General features: G+C 45.7%; 2 protein-coding genes across 7 annotated transcripts in view; one reads left to right on the plus strand and one right to left on the minus strand.

Moving 5' to 3' along the window:
- si:ch211-107o10.3 (uncharacterized protein LOC407663 homolog) overlaps nucleotides 1–2,895 on the minus strand; it is a 47,162-nt gene extending 44,267 nt beyond the window's left edge. The window contains exon 1 of the mRNA XM_068018231.1: nucleotides 2,701–2,895. Coding sequence (XP_067874332.1) covers nucleotides 2,701–2,770 — 70 coding nt within the window. The 5' untranslated portion in view covers nucleotides 2,771–2,895. The remainder of the gene's footprint in view (nucleotides 1–2,700) is intronic.
- Nucleotides 2,896–3,001: 106 nt separating this feature from the next.
- snapc5 (small nuclear RNA activating complex, polypeptide 5) lies at nucleotides 3,002–18,711 on the plus strand. 6 transcript variants are annotated; one of them, XM_068018249.1, is made up of 6 exons: nucleotides 3,003–3,067; nucleotides 7,193–7,352; nucleotides 10,617–10,735; nucleotides 12,762–12,857; nucleotides 13,685–13,776; nucleotides 15,881–15,969. In XM_068018249.1, the coding sequence occupies exons 3-6, from the start codon at nucleotides 10,646–10,648 to the stop codon at nucleotides 15,894–15,896; spliced, it is 294 nt and encodes a 97-aa protein (XP_067874350.1). In that variant the 5' UTR covers nucleotides 3,003–3,067; nucleotides 7,193–7,352; nucleotides 10,617–10,645; the 3' UTR covers nucleotides 15,897–15,969. The 6 variants fall into 6 exon arrangements, with proteins under 6 accessions (XP_067874348.1, XP_067874350.1, XP_067874346.1 ...); XM_068018245.1 differs by lacking the exon at nucleotides 13,685–13,776 and having other exon boundaries at nucleotides 10,468–10,735; nucleotides 15,881–18,711; XM_068018244.1 differs by lacking the exon at nucleotides 13,685–13,776 and having other exon boundaries at nucleotides 15,881–18,711.
- The last annotated feature ends 1,686 nt before the right edge of the window (nucleotides 18,712–20,397 follow it).

Consider the following 20,397-nt stretch of genomic DNA (forward strand, 5'->3'; position numbering starts at 1 on the left):
GCCAAGTCATAGAATCATACAGCAGAGAAGGAGGCCATTCAGCCCATCATGCCCATGCTGACTCTTTGAAAGAGGTATCCAATTAGTCCCAATTCCCTGTTCTTTCCCTCTACACCAGCCAGTTTTTCCTTTCCAGGTATGTATCCAATTCCCTTTTGAAAGTTATTGAATCTGCTTCCACCTCCCTTTCAGACAGTGCATTCCAGATCACAACTCTGCATAAAAAAATTCTCATTTCACCTCTGGCTCTTTGGCCAATTGTCTTAAATATGTGTCTTCTGGTTACCGACTCTCCCACCATTGGAAATAGGGCAAATAAGGAGAAATTATCAAAGCCCTGCAGATTTTGAACACCTCTATTAAATCACTCTTAACATTCTCTGCTTTAGGGAAAACAATCCCAGCTTCTCCAGTCTCTGTTTTCCTTTTGTGGTCTTTAAATTCTACCAGGTTTTTTTTGAAGTTGGCAGGTAATATTTTGCCTTGCTGTATTATTTCTCAAAGCATATACCTTACAACCAAGTTCTCATCTGTTTTATAAATATCTTACATTGGAACTAATTTAATTTGCTTGCATAACCATGGTTTAACAGGTAACTAGAGAACCCACCATATACAATATTTATATAGTCAGCACGATCTGCTGCACGTATCCTACATCATTACCACTCTTAGGAATTCTCATTCACTTCTAGGCAGAGGTCATACTTGCAACAAGAATCACCCAACTATCTACAGGCACATGGGCTACTCCAGATTATTGACAGCAGCATCACTACTGCGAACACCAATGCACTGGGCACTGGTGAAACATTTCTTTTTGACTATAGAGATCACCTGAAGTTGTTGAAAAGAGGTAACCTCAGATATCCAGTCAAGAACATTCACTGGAACTGCTCTTGGACAACACCATTGGAACAGCAACAACGGGAACTTACAGTTTGCTTTAACATAGAAAACATCCCATGGTGCTCTAAAGAGGGAGGAAGAGGAAAGAAGACAATAGATATAGAGGTGAGCATTGAACCATGGAGAGAAGTGATTAGGTGATCATGAGCTTGCTGAGTTGAAAAGATGAGTTTTGAGAGACTTTTAAAAGGTAGGAGAGAAAGGAGAATTAGAGAAAGCCCCAGAGAGTAGAAACAAGGCAGATGACGACTGTGACTAATGATGGGACAACAGGAGGGACAAGGGAAAGAGACAAATGGTAGTAGTAGAGCCATATAAATACCGTGGCTATGAGCAGGTCAGAGGATAGGAATCCTGTGGCGAGTAACTCACCTACTGACTCACCAAAGCCTGTCCACCATCTACAAGGCACAAGTCAGGAGTGTGATGGAATACTCTCCACTTGCCTGGATGGATACAGCTCCAACAATACTCAAGAAGCTCGACACCATCCAAGACAAAGCAACCCGCTTGATTGGCACCCCATCCACAAACATTCACTCCCTTCACTGCCACGCACAGTGGCAGCAGTGTGTACCATCTACAAGATGCACTGCAACAACGCACCAAGGCTCCTTAGACAGCACCTTCCAAACCCGCGACCTCTACCACCTCGAAGGACAAGGGCAGCAAATACATGGGAACACCACCACCTGCAAGTTCCCATCCAAGTCACATATCATCCTGACTTGGAACTATATCGCCGTTCCTTCACTATCGCTGGTTCAAAATCCTGGAACTCCTTTCCTAACAGCACTGTGGGTGTACCTACCCGACATGGACCGCAGTGGTTCAAGAAGGCAGCTCACCACCACCTTCTCAAGGGCAATTAGGGATGGGCAATAAATGCTGACCTGGCCAGTGATGCCCACATCCCATGAATGAATAAAAAAAAACTGAAGGGTACCAGAACGAATATTGCTGCAGGAATTCACAAAGGGTCGGATAGGATGAGGTCGCAAATCAGAATCACAGAATTATTACAGCGCAGAAGGTGACCATTCGGCCCATCGCGTTAGCACTCTCCGAATAGCAAATCACCTCAATAGACTGCAGGCTTTGGGGGCTAGGAGCCCATTAGGGTCAACAAAGAGCAGAATGATGGGCCGTTTTTGCACTTGTCAACTACCGGTTTAATTCATGATCAAATGATTCAAACTGACCTCCTACCTCAATTAATTCAAAGATTATTTATCTATTCCTTTGACGATCATGTGGAATGGCAGGTACTGACTGAACAAGCTTCATAATTCTGAAGTTAAAATTAAATCCAAAAGGAGAACTCCAACTCGGATTGCTGTCAGAAAGTTCAGCAGTTGTTTACCTGAAATTCTCTGTCAAAAATCCCAATACAAATGATGGGATTCGCTGTCGGTATTTGTTTTTGCAAAGTTGAGAAATTTATAAAGTAAACACGGTCTTATACAGATAAAATTTAACGAGTTTAAACCAGGGGTTTCGAGTATCAATATAAATCAAATTAACAAGTCTTAACGGCAAAAATATAAAAAATTTTAATGATAAAATTTAAATTAAGTAGAATCAAAGGAGGTTTATCAAATTAAAGCATTATGTTTAATAAAAAGATTTCCGGCGTTATGTTACTGGCCGTGTCTGCTTTTAACGTTAAACTGGATTAGTTATAATTAACTCCAGAATCTGCAAATCGATTCCAGTCGGAATCCCGCTCTCGGTGCTCAAGGCCCGGGGCGGACACCCACACCCACACCGCGGGAGCCCGACCCCGCTCACCTGTCACCGCCACGGAACAAGCCGCCACCGAATGTCGCCGCCAAAACTCAGCCGCTTCCCAGGAATTCATGACGAAAACAGGAGGCGCGGGTCCGGGTCCGAAGAAGGGTCACTGACCCGAAACGTTAACTCTGCTTCTCTTTCCACAGATGCTGCCAGACCCGCTGAGTGGCTCCAGCATTTTTTGTTCCTGTGCCGGTTAGCGGGTCCGGTTGCTATGGGCGGGTCCGGTTGCTATGGGCGGGTCTGATGCGAGCGGGGAAATTTTAAGCCTCCGTGCCTTCACCGCGCACTTCCGGAAGTGACGAATGTGGGACTCGAGGAGACTGAAACCGGTTCATCGGGAGTTGGCGCCGAGCGCATGCGGGTAAGTGGGGTTGGTGAGGGGAGGGGTGAGTGGTGGGGGGGGTTGGTGAGGGGGTGTGTGTGGGGGAGGGCTTGGTGAGGGTGTGTGTGTGGGGGGGGGGGGTTGGTGAGGGGTGTGTGTGGGGGGGGGGTTGGTGAGGGGTGTGTGTGGGGGGGGGGGGTTGGTGAGGGGTGTGTGTGGGGGGGGGGGTTGGTGAGGGGTGTGGGGGTTGGTGAGGGGGGTTGGTGAGGGGTGTGGGGGTTGGTGAGGGGTGTGTGGGGGGGGGGTTGGTGAGGGGTGTGTGTGGGGGGGGGTGGTTGGTGAGGGGTGTGTGTGGGGGGGGTGGTTGGTGAGGGGTGTGTGTGGGGGGGGGTGGTTGGTGAGGGGTGTGTGTGGGGGGGGGTGGTTGGTGAGGGGTGTGTGTGGGGGGGGGTGGTTGGTGAGGGGTGTGTGTGGGGGGGGGGGTGGTTGGTGAGGGGTGTGTGTGGGGGGGGGGGTGGTTGGTGAGGGGTGTGTGTGGGGGGGGGGGTGGTTGGTGAGGGGTGTGTGTGGGGGGGGGGGGTTGGTGAGGGGTGTGTGTGGGGGGGGGGGGTTGGTGAGGGGGTGTGTGTGGGGGGGGGGTTGGTGAGGGGTGTGTGGGGGGGGGGGGTTGGTGAGGGGTGTGTGTGGGGGGGGGGTTGGTGAGGGGTGTGTGTGGGGGGGGGGTTGGTGAGGGGTGTGTGTGGGGGGGGGGTTGGTGGGTGTGTGTGGGGGGGGGGTTGGTGAGGGGTGTGTGTGGGGGGGGTTGGTGAGGGGTGTGTGTGGGGGGGGGGTTGGTGAGGGGTGTGTGTGTGGGGGGGGGGTTGGTGAGGGGGGTGTGTGGGGGGGGGGTTGGTGAGGGGTGTGTGTGGGGGGGGGGGGTTGGTGAGGGGTGTGTGTGGGGGGGGGGGTTGGTGAGGGGTGTGTGTGGGGGGGGGGGTTGGTGAGGGGTGTGTGTGGGGGGGGTTGGTGAGGGGTGTGTGTGGGGGGGGGGGTTGGTGAGGGGTGTGTGTGGGGGGGGTTGGTGAGGGGTGTGTGTGGGGGGGGGGTTGGTGAGGGGTGTGTGTGGGGGGGGGGTTGGTGAGGGGTGTGTGTGGGGGGGGGTTGGTGAGGGGTGTGTGTGGGGGGGGGTTGGTGAGGGGTGTGTGTGGGGGGGGGTTGGTGAGGGGTGTGTGGGGGGGGGTTGGTGAGGGGTGTGTGTGGGGGGGGGGTTGGTGAGGGGTGTGTGTGGGGGGGGGGTTGGTGAGGGGTGTGTGTGGGGGGGGGTTGGTGAGGGGTGTGTGTGGGGGGGGGTTGGTGAGGGGTGTGTGTGGGGGGGGGTTGGTGAGGGGTGTGTGGGGGGGGGTTGGTGAGGGGTGTGTGTGGGGGGGGGTTGGTGAGGGTGTGTGTGGGGGGGGGTTGGTGAGGGGTGTGTGTGGGGGGGGGGGTTGGTGAGGGGTGTGTGGGGGGGGGGTTGGTGAGGGGTGTGTGTGGGGGGGGGTTGGTGAGGGGTGTGTGTGGTGGGGGGGGGGTTGGTGAGGGGTGTGTGTGTGGGGGGGGGTTGGTGAGGGGTGTGTGGGGGGGGGTTGTGAGGGGTGTGTGGGGGGGGGGGTTGGTAGATCGGTTTGAGGAGTGGGGTGGGTTCGGGGGGAGGGGGTGGGTGGATTCAGTCTCCTTATTAAGGAAGGATATATTTGCATTGGAGGCACTTCAGAGAAGATTCTTGGGATGAGGTGTTTGTCTTACAAGGAAAGATAGAGCAGGTTGGACCTATACCCATTGAAGTTTAAAAGAATGATAAATGATCTTATTCAAACATAAGATTTTAAGGGGGCTTGACTGGGTGGATGCTGAGAGAATGTTGCCCCTCAAAGGGAAATATTGAACAAGGGTGCACATTCAAAATAAGGGGTCTCCCGTATGAGACTGAGATGAGGAGGAATTGCTTCTCTCAGAGGGTTGTTAATCTTTGGAATTCTCTTCCCCAGAGAACAGTGGAGACAGGGTCATTGAATATGTTCAAAGCTGAGTTAGACAGATTCTTGATCTACAAGGGAGTTGAGGGTTATGGCAGGAAAGTAGAGTTGAGGCTAAGATCAGATCAGCCATGAACTTATTGAATGGCGAAGCAGGCTTGAGCCAAATGGCCTACTCCAACTCCTATTTCTTATGTTCTTCTTAGGGTGAGCCTGTTGTACTGGGAGAGTGGCAGGACTTCAGCATTCAGGTGCATTGGCAGCAGCCCATTGGTCAATGTCTTTGGAACTCAATAATCAACCTGGGAATTAGGGTCAGGGTTTAGGGTTGGGGTTGAGTTGGCTGGGGTTGGGGTTAGAGTTGATGAGTAGGGCTTGGGTTTGGGCTATGATTGATTGGGTGTTGGAGTTGGTTTAGGATACAGTTGGGGGTTTAGGGTTCAAGATTGTTTTGGGAATTTGTGTTGGTTTGGACACAAGATTCACTGCATTGAATATGAAGGTACATAATCCACTAAAGAAACAGCATGGAGCCCCAGGTTATCAGTGCTGAGTTAACCACTGAACTGGAGCACAGTAGCTCATCTCTGCTGTGGCTTAGTTGGTAGCACTCTCGCCTCTTGAGTTGCAAGGTCCTGGGTTCAAGTCCCACTCTAGAACTTGAGCGTAACAATCTAGGCTGACACTCCAATGCAGTACTGAGGAAGTGCTGCACTGTCAGAGGTGCCCATCTTTCAGCTAAGTTGTTAACCTGAGGCCCTGTCTTCCCTCGCAAATGAACAGAAAAGATCCAATGGCACTATTTCGAAGTAGAGTGGAGTTGGAACCATAGAAAAGTTATGGCACAGAAAGAGGCCAGTCAGCCCATAGTGTCTGCGACGGCTAAAAAAGCTAGCCACCCAATCTAATCCCACCTTCCAGCACCTGGTCTGTAGACTTGCAGGCTACAGCACTTTAATTGCAGGTCCGGATACCTTTTTAAATGAGTTGAGGGTATCTGCCTCCACCACCATTCTGGGCAGTGAATTCCAGACACCCACCATCCACTGGGTGAAAAGGTTTTTCCTCATGTCCGCTCTAATCCTTTTACCAATCACCTTATATCTGTGCCCCCTGGTAATTGACCTGTCCATTAGGGGAAACAGGTCCTTCCTGTCTATTTAGGCTCCTCAATTTTGTACACCTCAATTAAGTCACCTCTCAGCCTCCTCTGTTCTAAGGAAAACAACCCTAGCCTATCCAATCTTTCCTCATAGCTGCAATTTTCAAGTCCTGGCAACATTCTTGTAAATCTCTGTACTCTCTTCCTGTAATGTGGTGACCCGAACTGTATGCAATACTCCAGCTGTGGCCTAACCAGTGTTTTATACACTAAAATAAAAGCAAAATACTGCGGATGCTGGAAATCTGAAACAAAAACAAGAAATGCTGGATTCACTCAGCAGGTCTGGCAGCATCTGTGGAAAGAGAAGCAGAGTTAACGTTTCGGGTCAGTGACCCTTGTTCGAGTTCCGAAGAAGGGTCACTGACCCGAAACGTTAACTCTGCTTCTCTTTCCACAGATGCTGCCAGACCTGCTGAGTGAATCCAGCATTTCTTGTTTTTGTTTGTGTTTTATACAGTTCCCTCTTTATCTCAGCCAATAAAGGAAAGAATTCCATATGCTTTCTTCACCTTTATATACCTGTCCTGCCACCTTCAGGGACCTGTGGACATGCACTCAAAAATCTCTCTCTTCCTCTACCGCTCTCAGCATCCTCCTGTTTATTATGTATTTATTGAGTTATCCCCCGGTGTCCTGGTCAATATTTATCCCTCAATCAACATCACACAAAGTTTATCTGGCCATTATCACACTGCTGTTTGTGGGATCTCGTGCTGTTCAAATTGCCTGTCTTGTTTCCTACATCACAACAGTGACTAAACTTCAGAAGTATTTTATTAGCTGTAAAGCACTTTGGGATGGACATGTGGTCGTGAAAGGCACTATATAAATGCAAGTCTTTTCTTTTTTACATACTCCTGGAAGTGGTGGGGAGAGGGGTAAGAATTGGCCAGGGTTCCCATTCCTGGCTGTTGTCTGATGTATAACCATGTAGAAATCAGGTGGAAGCAGTACTGTCTGTTACCGAGTTAAATCGCCTGTTGGTCACTTATCCTGATATCTCCTTAGGTGACTCATTGTCAAATTTTGGTCTGATTTATGCTTCCGTGAAGCACCTTGGGATGCTTTAGTATGTGAAAGGTGCGATATAAATGCAAGCTGTTGTTCACAGTCAGCGTCAAGGCTCGTGTGATGGGATGAAGCACTGATCGAGAATATATAACTGAAGGTAAAGTACCTTCAGAACAGGAGAGAAAATGAACATAATCACAGTGTAATGTGCTGGTTGTTACTTCCTATTGGTAATCACTTAACTAACTGGGTCACATCCACCGTTATGGACGTAGTATGTGATCAGTCATGTGGAGTGAGGGGAAAAAAAACTCAAGTGCCAGAAATTGAAAGTATAAGCAGTCCAACCTTACTCAGATAAAAGCAAAATACTGCAGATGGGGCGGCACAGTGGTGCAGTGGTTAGCACTGCAGCCTCACGGCTCCAACGACCTGCGTTTGGTTCTGGGTACTTTGGTTCTGCCTGTGCGGAGTTTGCAAGTTCTCCCTGTGACCGCGTGGGTTTCTGCCAGGTGCTCTGGTTTCCTCCCACAGCCAAAGACTTGCAGGTTGATAGGTAAATTGGCCATTATAAATTGCCCCTAGTGTAGGTAGGTGGTCGGAGAATTGAGGGAAGGTGGGGATGTGAAAGGGGAAAAATGGGATTAATATAGGATTAGTATAAATGGGTGGTTGATGGCTGGCACAGACTCGGTGGGCCGTAGGGCCTGTTTCAGTGCTGTATCTCTCTAGGGGGCGGAACAGTGGTTAGCACCGCAGCCTCACAGCTCCAGTGACCCGGGTTTGGTTCTGGGTACTGCCTGTGCGGAGGTTGCAAGTTCTCCCTGTGACCGCGTGGGTTTCTGCCGGGTGCTCCGGTTTCCTCCCACAGCCAAAGACTTGCAGGTTGATAGGTAAATTGGCCATTGTAAATTGCCCCTAGTGTAGGTAGGTGGTAGGAGAATAGTGGGGATGTGGTCGAGAATATGGGATTAATGTAGGATTAGTATAAATGGGTGGTTGATGGTCGGCACAGACTCAGTGGGCCGAAGGGCCTGTTTCAGTGCAGTATCTCTCTATGACTCTATGCTGGAAATCTGAAATAAAAACAAGAAATGCTGGAAATACTCAGCAGGTCTGGCAGCATCTGTGGAGAGAGAAACAGAGTTAACGTTTCAGGTCAATGATGGTCACTGACCTGAAACGTTAACTCTGCTTCTCTCTCTACAGATGCTGCTGGACCTGCTGAGTATTTCCAGCATTTGTTTTTATTCCAACCGTACTCAGATGTTGATATACCAGGTGTGCGTTTCTGGAATTTTCCACTCTGAACTTCATGGTGTTTAATAAATGTTAGAGAATGTGGAGATGTCATATTTTAAGCCTGTAGTCGTTTCTGGTTGTTGATTTTTCTCCCTTTTTTCTGCAAGTTATATCTATTAAAAATGTTTTTGACAGGTTATAGGTACTAAATTATTTCATCTTCCTTACAAGGTTACAAGTGTAGGATCACATTCTGAGTGGATAAATGGATAATTTCTCCTGTTAAAAAGCATATGGGATCCTTTGCTTTATAAATAGAGGCATAGAGAAGAAAAGCAAGGAAGTTGTGCTCAACCTATATAAAATACTGGTTAGGCCTTGGCTGGAGCATTGTGTCCATTTCTGGGCTCCACACTTTGGGAAAGATGTCAAGGCCTTGGAGAGGGTGCAGGGATGGTTTATGAGAATGGTTCCAGGGATGGAGAAGCTGGGATTGTTCTCTTTAGAGCAGGGAAGGTTAAGAGGTGATTTCGCAGAGGGGTTTTCATTTGAGTAAATCAGGCAAAAATGTTTCCAGTGGCAGAGGATGGGTAACCAGAAGATACAGCTTTAAGATGATTGGCAAAAGAACTAGAGCGGAACTGATGAGAATTTTTTTATGCAGCAAGTTATGATCAAGAATATACTGCCTGAAAGGGCGGTGGAAGCAGATTCAGTAGTAACTTTTCAAAAGCGAATTGGATAAATAATTGAAGGGGAAAAATTGCAGAGTAGTGGGACTAATTGGATATCTGTGTCAAATAACCAGCACAGGCACAATGGGTCGAATGGCCTCTCTCTCTGCTGTATGATTCTATGATTTGCAAGTACCAAGTTAAAGAAAACCTTTTAGTTAAAAGCTAAGTATATTTTAAAGTGAAGGAGTTTGCATTGCCATGGATGTAACCTCTGGTGGTGCAGCTCTATGTAGCTATTCAGAAAGTTAATCTATGCCAAAATTTCATAACTCAATGATCACGGCGTTTGTAGGGATTATACATACATAGCAACAGAAGTAGTCCATTCAGCCCCTCGAACCTGTTCCACCATTCAGTTATATCTAATCTATACCTGAACCCCGTTAACCCACCTTTGCTCGATTTTCATTGATATCCGTGCATAATTTGATCTTTTTTTTTTAGAGATACAGCACTGAAACAGGCCCTTCGGCCCACCGAGTCTGTGCCGACCATCAACCACCCACTTATACTAATCCTACCCTAATTCCATATTCCTACCACATCCCCACCTGTTCCTATATTTCCCTCCCACCTACCTATACTAGGGGCAATTTATAATGGCCAATTAACCTATCACCCTGCAAGTCTTTGGCATGTGGGAGGAAACCGGAGCACCCGGAGGAAACCCACGCAGACACAGGGAGAACTTGCAAACTCCACACAGGCAGTACCCAGATTTGAACCCGGGTCGCTGGAGCTGTGAGGCTGCGGTGCTAACCACTGCGCCACTGTGCTGCCCTCATCTTGAAATTTTCAATTGTCCCCCAACATCCACAGCTTTTTGTTGGAGAGTTCCAGATTTCCAAGACCCTTTTGTGTGAAAAATGCTTCCTGATTTCATTTTTGAACAGCCTAGCTCTAATTTTAAGGTTGTGCCCCTCCCTTGTTCTGGATTCACCCCACCAGTGGAAATAGTTTCTCTATATCTCCCCTATTAAATCATATTAAACATCTCAATTAGATCATCGATTAATCTTCTAAACTCGAGGAGAGGGGATCCTTTCTTCACATTTTCTGCATGGGTAAGGTATGTGCAAACTCGATTGGTGGGGGGGGGGTGGGGACAGGGAGCAGGGGTTCTGTTTAGAAGGTGGCACACGAGAGCAGTGTAGTACTATTGCAAATGATTAATTAACGATGTGGATGTGACTTCTTCAAAGCTGCTAAACTGTCTTTCTGTTTGAGGTTGATTGACCTGATGGGAAGCTATTTGTTTCATCCGATGCTCCTTTTTTTACTTTTGATTCGCAGTGTATTTAACCAAAGCAGTTTTTGCTCCCTGTCCTGGCCTTTAGACAGACTGCTCCTCTTACAAGGAATGCAATGTACAATCCAGAGAAGCTCATAGCCTTCTTCAAAGGATGCAGTTACCCTTTAGTGAATTACACGTCCTCCTACAGGTGAACTTTAAAACTCCGAAGGGCTCAGAATGCTGAGTCGGCTGCAGGAGCTGAAGAAAGAAGAGGAAGCTCTACTGAAAATCAAAACCAATTTACAAGATCAATTAAACCGGCTTAAGGTAAACCTATATGCTAAGAACATTTGACATTTATTGTTTGTTTATTTATTGTTTATTTATGGAATTAACTTTGTGCTCTGCTGTGTCCTTGGATGGAGTGCCTTTTCGCCAAGGGCCAGTATCAAGTGTCACCAGCTTGACAGTAAGGTAAAACTCATGAACCCTTTTCCCACTACTTCATTATTGCCATTGTTTTCTCCTGTGACAGGAGCAGTTTGTGGGAAATAGGGTGGAGGAGAACTCCGCTCCCATCACCCCATCAAACACTTGAGTTTCATTTATTTATTCTTTCCTGTGATTTCAGTAAAAGTATCCCCGAACTTTTTCAGTTGACTTAAGTTTGCCTACTCCAGCGTTTTGCAGTCACTCTAACAGCGCTAATGCATTGGTCTGAGAAATACATTCACCTCCAGTGTGGTAAGCATATAAAAGCTACATTTCAAAAAGGGTAAGACATTAATGATTATTTACCCCTTTTATTTTGAAAGGAATATTCTTTACTTCATGCTTGTGCCATACACTTGCTGGGAGCTTGCGGTTATATACCCCCTTTTCATGTCTCTCAGGGTGGTCCAAAGCACTTCCATGCATGACCATTGAAGTAGTCACTGTAGCTATGCTAGGAAAACCCAGCAGCCAGTTTCTACCCAGCAAATGTTTGGTTGAAGAAGGAAAGGAATGTTGTTTAGAACAGTGGGAGTGCCATCTAACTTAAATACTAGAGGGATTCTCATCATAAAGATGAACCTCTGACAGTGCAGCACCTCTCACCTTTGGTATGATAAGTTGAGCCAAGCTGACATTGAATTTCCCAACTGTTATACCTCTGCAAATATCTCCTGTCACAGTGCCAGTAACTAGCAGTAGATGTTCTTGTGACGGCTCCAGCTAAATTCTCACTCCGCACTGTCCTATCCGACAGTGCAACCAACGTTCGCAAAATGTTGAGTCACTCCTATTGGACCACAGCCAGGAATTTAGTTCTGATAATCTCTCCTAACCTAGATACAGAAAGACTATTTTATCTGGTGGAGGAATGCAGAAAAATTATTTTAATCTTTAGAGTTAGGCCACTTCAGAGTGAAACCAGTAAATTCTTTTTCACACAGAAGATAGTGGGAAAAATGTCATGCCCCACCCCACCAAAAGGCTGTGGATGTTCCGAGTCATATGAAAGACTGTGAATGATTTATAAGGTCATAGAGAGATACAGCACTGAAACAGGCCCTTCAACCCACCGAGTCTGTGCCGACCACCATTTATACTAATCCTACATTAATCCCATTTCCCTCTCGCATCCTCACCTTCGCTCAATTCTCCTACCACCTACCTACACTAGGGGCAATTTACAATGGCCAATTTACCTGTCAACCCGCAAGTCTTTGGCATGTGGGAGGAAACCCACGTAGGTCACAGGGAGAACTTGCAAACTCCGCACAGGCAGTACCCAGAATCGAACCCGGGTCACTGGAGCTGTTAGGCTGCGGTGCTAACCACTGTGCCACCCTTAAGGTAAGGGCATCAAGTGGAGCAAAGCTTTGGTTTAGTGGTTAGCATTCCATCTGACTCAGTAAGTGGAAGGTTCAAACCTTGGAGTGGAGATGGGAGCTCTGACTCTAAATTCTGGTTGACATCCAGTGGAGTACTCTTGTCTAATGCCCCATGCGCTCTCCCTCCATGGATGGGTTGTGAGATCCCTAAAGCCCTTGCCCCAAACAGGGCTAACCACTCAGTTGGCTGAATTAATCTGGATCTGGAAAAGGTGGTAGTGGGATATGACCCCAAAAAAGATGAGTGAATGGAATTGAGGTACAGATCAGCCATGATCTGTTTGTTTTAGATTCAGGTGTTGAATGGTCGTCTCCCGTTCCTATGTTCCTTCCCGTAACTCAGTGTGATTTTATTCCTTTAAGTACCTTGGTATGTTTGGTTTGTTAAAGTTGCTGCAGGATTGTAAGTTATTAACATTGATGCTGGCAGTATATTGGAATGTGCCCTTCTATAAGTGTGTGTATTGTGCCTTTAGGTAGAAGAGTTGGCCCTGCGCTCGATGATCATGACTAAGGAAGATGGTGATGATGATGACAGTGACAGCTGTGGTCAGGCAACTGAACCTATAGAGGTGAGAAGTGTGACCTGAGATGTAAATGTTTGGATTTTTAAAAAATGCACAGGAAAAGGAATTACAGAAAACCCCATTGGATAGTTCTTGTGTGCACTATTTTAATTCTGCCTCCCGATCTGATCTTGGCTTTGCTATCCTTGGATCATTCTAATCCATCATTTGTTCACTTGGTCTATTTCTTCTCTGAGAAAAAGTTGTAGGGTTATCGGGAAAGAGCAGTGGCATGGGACTAACTGGATTCCTCTTTGAAGAGCTGGTGTACTTGTGTAAAAGAGTTTTTCTTCATCTCCCCTCTGGTTCTTTTACCAATCATTTAAATCGGTGTCCTCAGGTTTTCGACCTATCGGCAGCGGCCTTGAACTATGGCGGTCCACACATGCAGAGCATGTCACAAATCCACTGTGATATTAAACACGGTGGCTCATTTAGATGGCTGGGGTGGACTCACCCACCACCCCACCAATGACATGGAGGAGGCGGGCATTCTGGCCCCGGCAACAGCGTCGGCGCTATTTTTAAAGGGCATGGAGCCCTAGATGACAATTTAAATATTTAAAAATCCAATTAAACTTTATTAAAGATTAAATGAGTGTTTCTAGCCCCTCTCCTAACCCCCCGCCCCCCCCGATAAACATACACATCATTCCGTTCACTCTTTCTCCCTTGTATACCTGACCTACCCCCACCCCCCCCCCCCCCCCCCACAAAGTTCACAAACTTTTATCTTTAACCCTTCTCACCATCCCCTCCACCAATCAGATTAGATTGACCCCGCTCCCCCTCTCCTGCACTGAAATACTTACCTGCTCCCTCCTCCCCACCAGTGTACCGCATCGGTTCTCCGAATGGAGATCCGAAGGCACATGATTGCCGACCACTGGCTACAATATCAGAGCGGGACAAATGGCGGGAGTGGGTAAGTATTTAATTCATTTATTTTAATAAATTTTAAATATTTAGATTGGCCTCCCGTCGCTGAACAGCAAGTGGGCTGCCATGAGACCTGGCTGCCGCTGGTAATATTGGGCTGGGCCTTCCCTGCGTTGAGGCCTGTGGTGGGCCTCTCCCGGAGACATTTTCCAGCCCCCTGCCACAACCCCTAACGGCGGGGGTGATGTAAAATCCAGCCTACAGTTTGTTTATTTACTCTATCTAAACCCTTCATGATGTTAAACACCTCTATCAAATCTCCTCTGCTATAAGGAGAACAATCCCAGCTGCTCCAGTCTATCCACTGAAGACCCTCATCCCTGGAACCACTCTAGTAAATCTCCTCTGCACCCTCTACAAGCCCTTGACCATAGAACCATAGAAACATTATGGCACAGAAGGAGGCCATTCAGCCCGTTGTATCCATGCCAGCTGGAAAAAAAACTAGCTGCCCAATCTAATTCCACCTTCCAGCACCTGCTCCATAGCCTTGCAGGTTACAGCACTTCAGGTGCATGTCCAGGTACCTTTTAAAAGAATTGAGGGTTTCTGCCTCCACCACCATTCCTGGCAGTGAATTGCAGACACCCACCACCCTCTGAGTGAAAAAGTTTTTCCTCATGTCCCCTCTAATCCTTCTACAAATCACCTTAAATCTGTGCCCCTGGTAATTGACCTCTCCGCTAGGGGAAACAGGTCCTTCCTGTCCACTCTATCTAAGCCCCTCATAATTTTGTATACTTCAGTCAAGTTACCCCTTCCTTCCAGGCATCCTTTCTAAAGTGTGGTGCCCAGAATTGGACACACTACTCCAGCTGGGCTGAACTAGTGTTTTATATATGTTTTGTGTAACTTCTGGCTTTTGTATTTTATGCCTCTATTTATAAAGCCCATGATTCTCTATGCTTTATTAAAGTGTCCTGCCCCCTTCAAAGATTTGTGCACAGACACCTCCAGGTGTGTGTGTCTCTCTCTCTTGTTCCTCCTTTTAAAATTATACTATTTAGTATGTATTGTCTCTCTTCATTCTTCCTACCAAAATGTATCACCTCACACTTTTCTGCTTTGAATTTCATCTGCCATGTGCCCCCTCCCCCCGCCCCCCAACCATTCCACTAGCATGTCTATGTCCTCTTAAAGTCTGTTACTGTCTTCCACACTGCTTATTACATTTCCACGTTTCATGCCATCTGCAAATTTTGAAACTACCCTAGACCCCCAAGTCCCAAGTTATTAATGTATATCAAACCGCAGTGATCAGAGTACTGAACCCTGGGGAACTCCGCTGTATACTTCCCTCCAGACTGCAAAACACCTTTTCACTGCAATTCTGTTTTCTCTCCCTTTGCCAATTTTGTATTCATGCTGATACTACCCCATGGACTTCAATTTTGCAACAAGCCTAATATGTGGTACTTTTTTTTTATTTGTTTCATGGGATCTGGGTGTCGCTGGCAAGGCCAGCATTTATTGTCCATCCCTATTGCCCTTGGGAAGGTGGTGGTGAGCTGCCTACTTGAACTGCTGCAGTCCATGTAGGGTAGGTACACTTCCTAACAGTGCTGTTAGGAAGAGAGTTCCAGGATTTTGGCCCAACGACAGTGAAGGAATGGCGATTATAGTTCCAAGTGTGTGTGGCTTGGAGGGTAACTTGCAGGTGGTGTTCCCATGCATCTGCTGCCCTTGTCCTTCTAGGTGGTAAGAGTTCATGGGTTTGGAAGGCACTGCCTGAGTAGCCTTGATGCAGTGCATCTTGTAGATGGTACATACTGCCTTTTGTCATATCAAATGCCTTTTGAAAGTCCATATACGCCAGCATCAACTGCATGGTCCTCATCCATCCTCTGAAACCAATAAATCCAAACTTCCTTAATGAACTTTGAAGTCAGCAACTAGTACAGGAAGGAAGGAGTGAGAAAAACATGTAATTCCATGGAAAAGTACAAAAGTTTAGGCCACAATGATAATTGAGAAGTAGTACTCTTGGTATATGAGACTTAAACTTGAGATGTTTTAAAGTTTTAGACTAGTCTGATATTACTGAATGAAAATTGTAATAGATTTCAGTTGCTAACCATTTCTTTCTACAGTCCTCGATTCAGGTAGATGATGCAAGTGTTATTAATCAAACCCAGCTTCAGTTGAGTACATCGCTGTCTGTTAGAAATGTAAAACAGGGAGATGAGGAGGAGGAAGAGGAAGAAGAAGAAGAATACAACTCCTAAATGCGTTATTTTCAGGCAAGAATTCAAAGAAGTCGCACAAACAGAATGCACTCTTTTCCTTTTTTAAGATGGAGTGTTGAACTGTCCTTGTAAAGAATGAAGCCTCTGAAAACATCGATCTGTCAGAGTGCATGGTTTTCCGATAAGTGTACAGTAAGCTAGATGGTCACCACGGGGTGGAAATTGGCCATCCTGCCATCTCTGAGCCTGCAGTCTGTTGACTGCTGAAATATTAAGCAGTATTTGAAACTTCAAACTGTTTGTCTTCATTGCTGTACCTCCTTTACCGAAAGAAATGGAGAAAGACTGAAGGATAAAAGAAAAGTTGGGGCTTGCTGAATGAAGATATGTGTGTTTTTGGCACAGCAAAACACTGAAAAATTCTTGGGTTATGAAAATAAAACCTCAATGTGAGATTGTGGCCAAGGAATAAAAGAGGGTGCGAAATTCTACAATTCTGAATGTTTTTTGGAGCATTAGTATTAGGATATCAGAACAATAGACGTATAAAAGTCAGCTGGATCTGTGGAGTAAATTCAAATACTGCAGTATCAATTCTCAGCTACCTAGGGATCTTTACTGTTTGGGTGCCTCACTGAGGATCTCTAATGGTAGGAAACCAATACTGCAGCATTGTTTACTGACGCATAAACCCCAAGTAAAAACTCCCAAGAAATTAAATATTGTTGGCCTTGAGCAACATGCCTTTGAAATAATGTTCCACTCCTAAATGTGATGAAGAAGGAAGGTATGTTTGATACTGAGGATGAGGTTGACCTGGGTCTGGCTGGATTTATGCCTCTTTGCATGGATATGTTTTGTTGAGTATTGGAAGAGATTGAGATATATCTACAGGTTCATTTTGTGAACTCGTGGAGCCTCAACTGGAGGGAGAGCACATCAGTTATTAAGAATCACCCTCAAACCCCCAGTCAGTGCTCTGGGCCAGCAGAGCAGGAGTGTGGCTTTGTACAATGACCCTTGTAATTCTAGTCATTCCCTACATTTTTATAATGTAATTCTTTAACTCCTGGATTCCCAGCATCGTGGCCTATTCCACAGCTCCAGAGAGGCAGACGGACTGTTGTTTATATTGTACCTACACTTTAACAAAAAAAAACACCATTTTCATTGGCTGAAATATACTTAGGTGCCTTTTTAATAGGTGTGGTACTGTGTCGGGTCGAGTAGGTTTTCAGTGGCCTGTGAAAGTCATTAATAAGGAGTGCCATTCAATCTTGAACAAATGCACCATGACTCTGTGAGCTAATCCAAACTGAATCAAGCATTGACTCTGTTACATAAGGTATGAAGCTGTGAATTTGAATTCCATTTCTAAAATTGAGTATGCAACCATAAATCAAAATAACTAGGTCCTAAAATACTGGCAAGAAAAGTGATGATTCCTTCTATATCTTAAACCATCTGAAGGGTTTAAGTTCCTCTGATAACACACTGGCTAATGTATTTGCATAATACTCCTTTACGTGCAACCCTTAACTGGTTTATTTTGAAAGAGTGGATCTCCTGTGGCGATACACATTGGGAGTCCAGACTTAAGTGTTATCTTTAGGTGAAGCAGGTTTGGATGGTGGAGCATAATTGCACTGGGGGTGCAGAGATAATTCAGTCCCCATTTTAAGGATATAAATTCTGTTTTTATATTTGTTATAAATTCCTATGTAAACTTGTTACCATGTCATTACACCCTCCTGCCAGTGGTGATGCTACAGGACCTCCATTAGCAGGTGAGTGTAATTTCAGTGGCAAATTTAATAATTATAATTTCAGTTATAAATGTGGACACGATAATGGAAAAGGTTGACTGTGTGCAGATGTAAGATTTTTAATATATTTAGATGGGTTAACTACCATATTAAAATAACAAAAGTTTATACAAATGCAGCAGACAGTGATCTACCAGTAAACCCATGAATGCGTTTTTAGGTTATTATAGTCAAGTCCTCAAGGTACTGCCTCAAACGGCTTCAAAGGAATTGTTAAACTTTTGTCTGATATTAAAACTGTGAATGTAGAAGTTAATTATCTTTTTTTTTAAAAACACCGTAAAACTGTGTAAACCTTACAAGAATTGAATTGACAAGTATGTACCCTGTAATACCTTAACCTGGCCAGTGAACACCCTTTTTCACAGTGAAAATAAGACATCTGTGTTTTTGGTTTGTTTTATGTGCACCCAATAGTTAACGCCAACATGCAGCATTCTGGCTGATGGGGCAAGAGCTGGTGGTGAGCTACAGTATTCACTGAGCTAACGGGGGAATACAGCAAGCAGAAATGAGCCTGAAGGGTGGTAATGCCAAGATACTGGACTTGTTTAAGAGCCAGCTAGATGTTGTGATCTTTCCCTCCTGAGAAAACTCAGAGCAAAGTCAACAGGATGTTCTCTCCACCCTTCTGGTGGGCATGCTCAAGATTGGTGAATGTTGATAAACAGTTTGCATGCTCTCCACCCAAAGCATTGGTGGGGAGCAGGGAACACAGAATTTGGGAGGCGAGTGTTAGTATTTACTTACTGACTGGTTAAGTTGTTTCAGGACACAGACTGGTTGCATTTTTTCTGACTATTTGAAGTAATGTTAAATTAATAAATGCTTAGGGCTTTGTGAAAAACTGCAGCTAATCAATTGCACTGCTACAAGGATAGCCAATAATAAAATATTGTGAACTCTTAAGACTTTTTATTTACTATTGACAATTGTGAAAACTCACTTCTTAACTCGGTGGAAACACACATGTTGAATGGAGCCCACAGTAGCAGCAGTTGCTCCCCACTCCATATAATTACTGAAGTCTTTCTTCTCCAAAAAAAAAAGTATAGGCCCTGGTAATTTGGGCATTGGTGAGACCACATCTGGAGTACTGTGTACAGTACTGGTCTCCTTATTTAAGGAAGGATGTAAATGCATTGGAGACAGTCCAGAGAAGGTTTACTCGACTAATACCTGGAATGGGTGGGCTGTCTTACGAGGAAAGATTGGAATTTAGATGAGTAAAAGGGCGATTTGATTGAAACATAAGATCTTGAGGGGTCTTGACAGGGTGGATGTGGAAAAGACGTTTCCCCTTGTGGGAGGATCTAGAACTAGGGGTCACTTTAAAAATAAGGGGTTGCCCATTTAAAACAGATGAGAATTTTTTTCTCTGAGGGTCTCGCTAATGCCCTGTATAACTGAAGCATAACCTCCCTACTTTTGTATTCAAGTCCCCTCGCGATAAACAATAACATTCTTAGTTTTCCCAATTACTTGCTGAACCTGCATACTAATCTTTTGCGATTCATGCTCCAGGGCACCCAGATCCCTCTGCACCTCGGAGCTCTGCAATCTCACCATTTAGATAATTTGATTCTTTTTTATTCCTGCCAAAATGGACAATTTAACATTTTCCTACATTATACTTCATTTGCCAGATCTTTGCCCACTCACTTAACTATCTATATCCCTTTGTAGTCTCCTTATGTCCTCTTCGCAAGTTGCTTTCCTACCTATCATGCTTATTTAAAGCTGTGCTTCCTGCTCTTGTCATACGATGTTTAAAGGGTGGATAATGCAAGCGGCAATACGTTCACTGAAACACTCCGATCCCTGAACAGTTAGTATTTGTTGCAGGAAGGGGGGGGAGGAATGAAGAAATATTCTATCCATCATATTGTTCTTAGTGCCTTGTAGGTAGGTCCACTGTCCATACAGGCCAAGGACCTCTGTGTTTTGACTCTTTCTGTACTGAGATGGCTGATCAGGTTCTGAAAATGGCCACAAATCCCCTACCCAGCATGGGGGAGGGGGAAAGGTGGCGAAACAGCCGGGGTTTCTGCTCCTGATAGTCATCCAGCGACCCCTGCTGGATAGCATATTTTTGGGTATTTGTGCAGGATATGATCAGGAAGCTGTGGGGTTGGATAGCCCAGTGACAATATGGGGGCTTGTGTGTGATGAGTGAGTGAGTTACCAAAGGGATGCTGGCACCAGCTGAATTCCAGCATCAGTCACACCTCCCAGAAGGATGGGAAACAGTTTGGAATCTTCGCTATATACCGGTGTAAATGGTGTGAATAAAATTTCAACTGCAGTGATCTATTAATTGCAAAGTACTTCATCACACTTAAACATTGGCCAATGAGTTATTTCTCAAATACAGTTGCTGTTATGCAGCCAACATAGCCCAGACTGCACTTACACTTGACCCAGACTGTACTTACACTCCTCCAAGAACCCTGGCAGAGGCAAAGCAATTGATGCTGAAGCGTGAAATGAGGTTTGGAATATCCTCTTAGAGTTCCACCTTCCTTCCAGAAAAGCTGGCATTTTCATATAAACAAATTTTAGGTGGAAACCATTCCTGATTGGGTTCAAGGCACA

Source organism: Heterodontus francisci, chromosome 38 (assembly GCF_036365525.1).
Source record: "Heterodontus francisci isolate sHetFra1 chromosome 38, sHetFra1.hap1, whole genome shotgun sequence".
NCBI classification, from domain to species: domain Eukaryota; kingdom Metazoa; phylum Chordata; class Chondrichthyes; order Heterodontiformes; family Heterodontidae; genus Heterodontus; species Heterodontus francisci.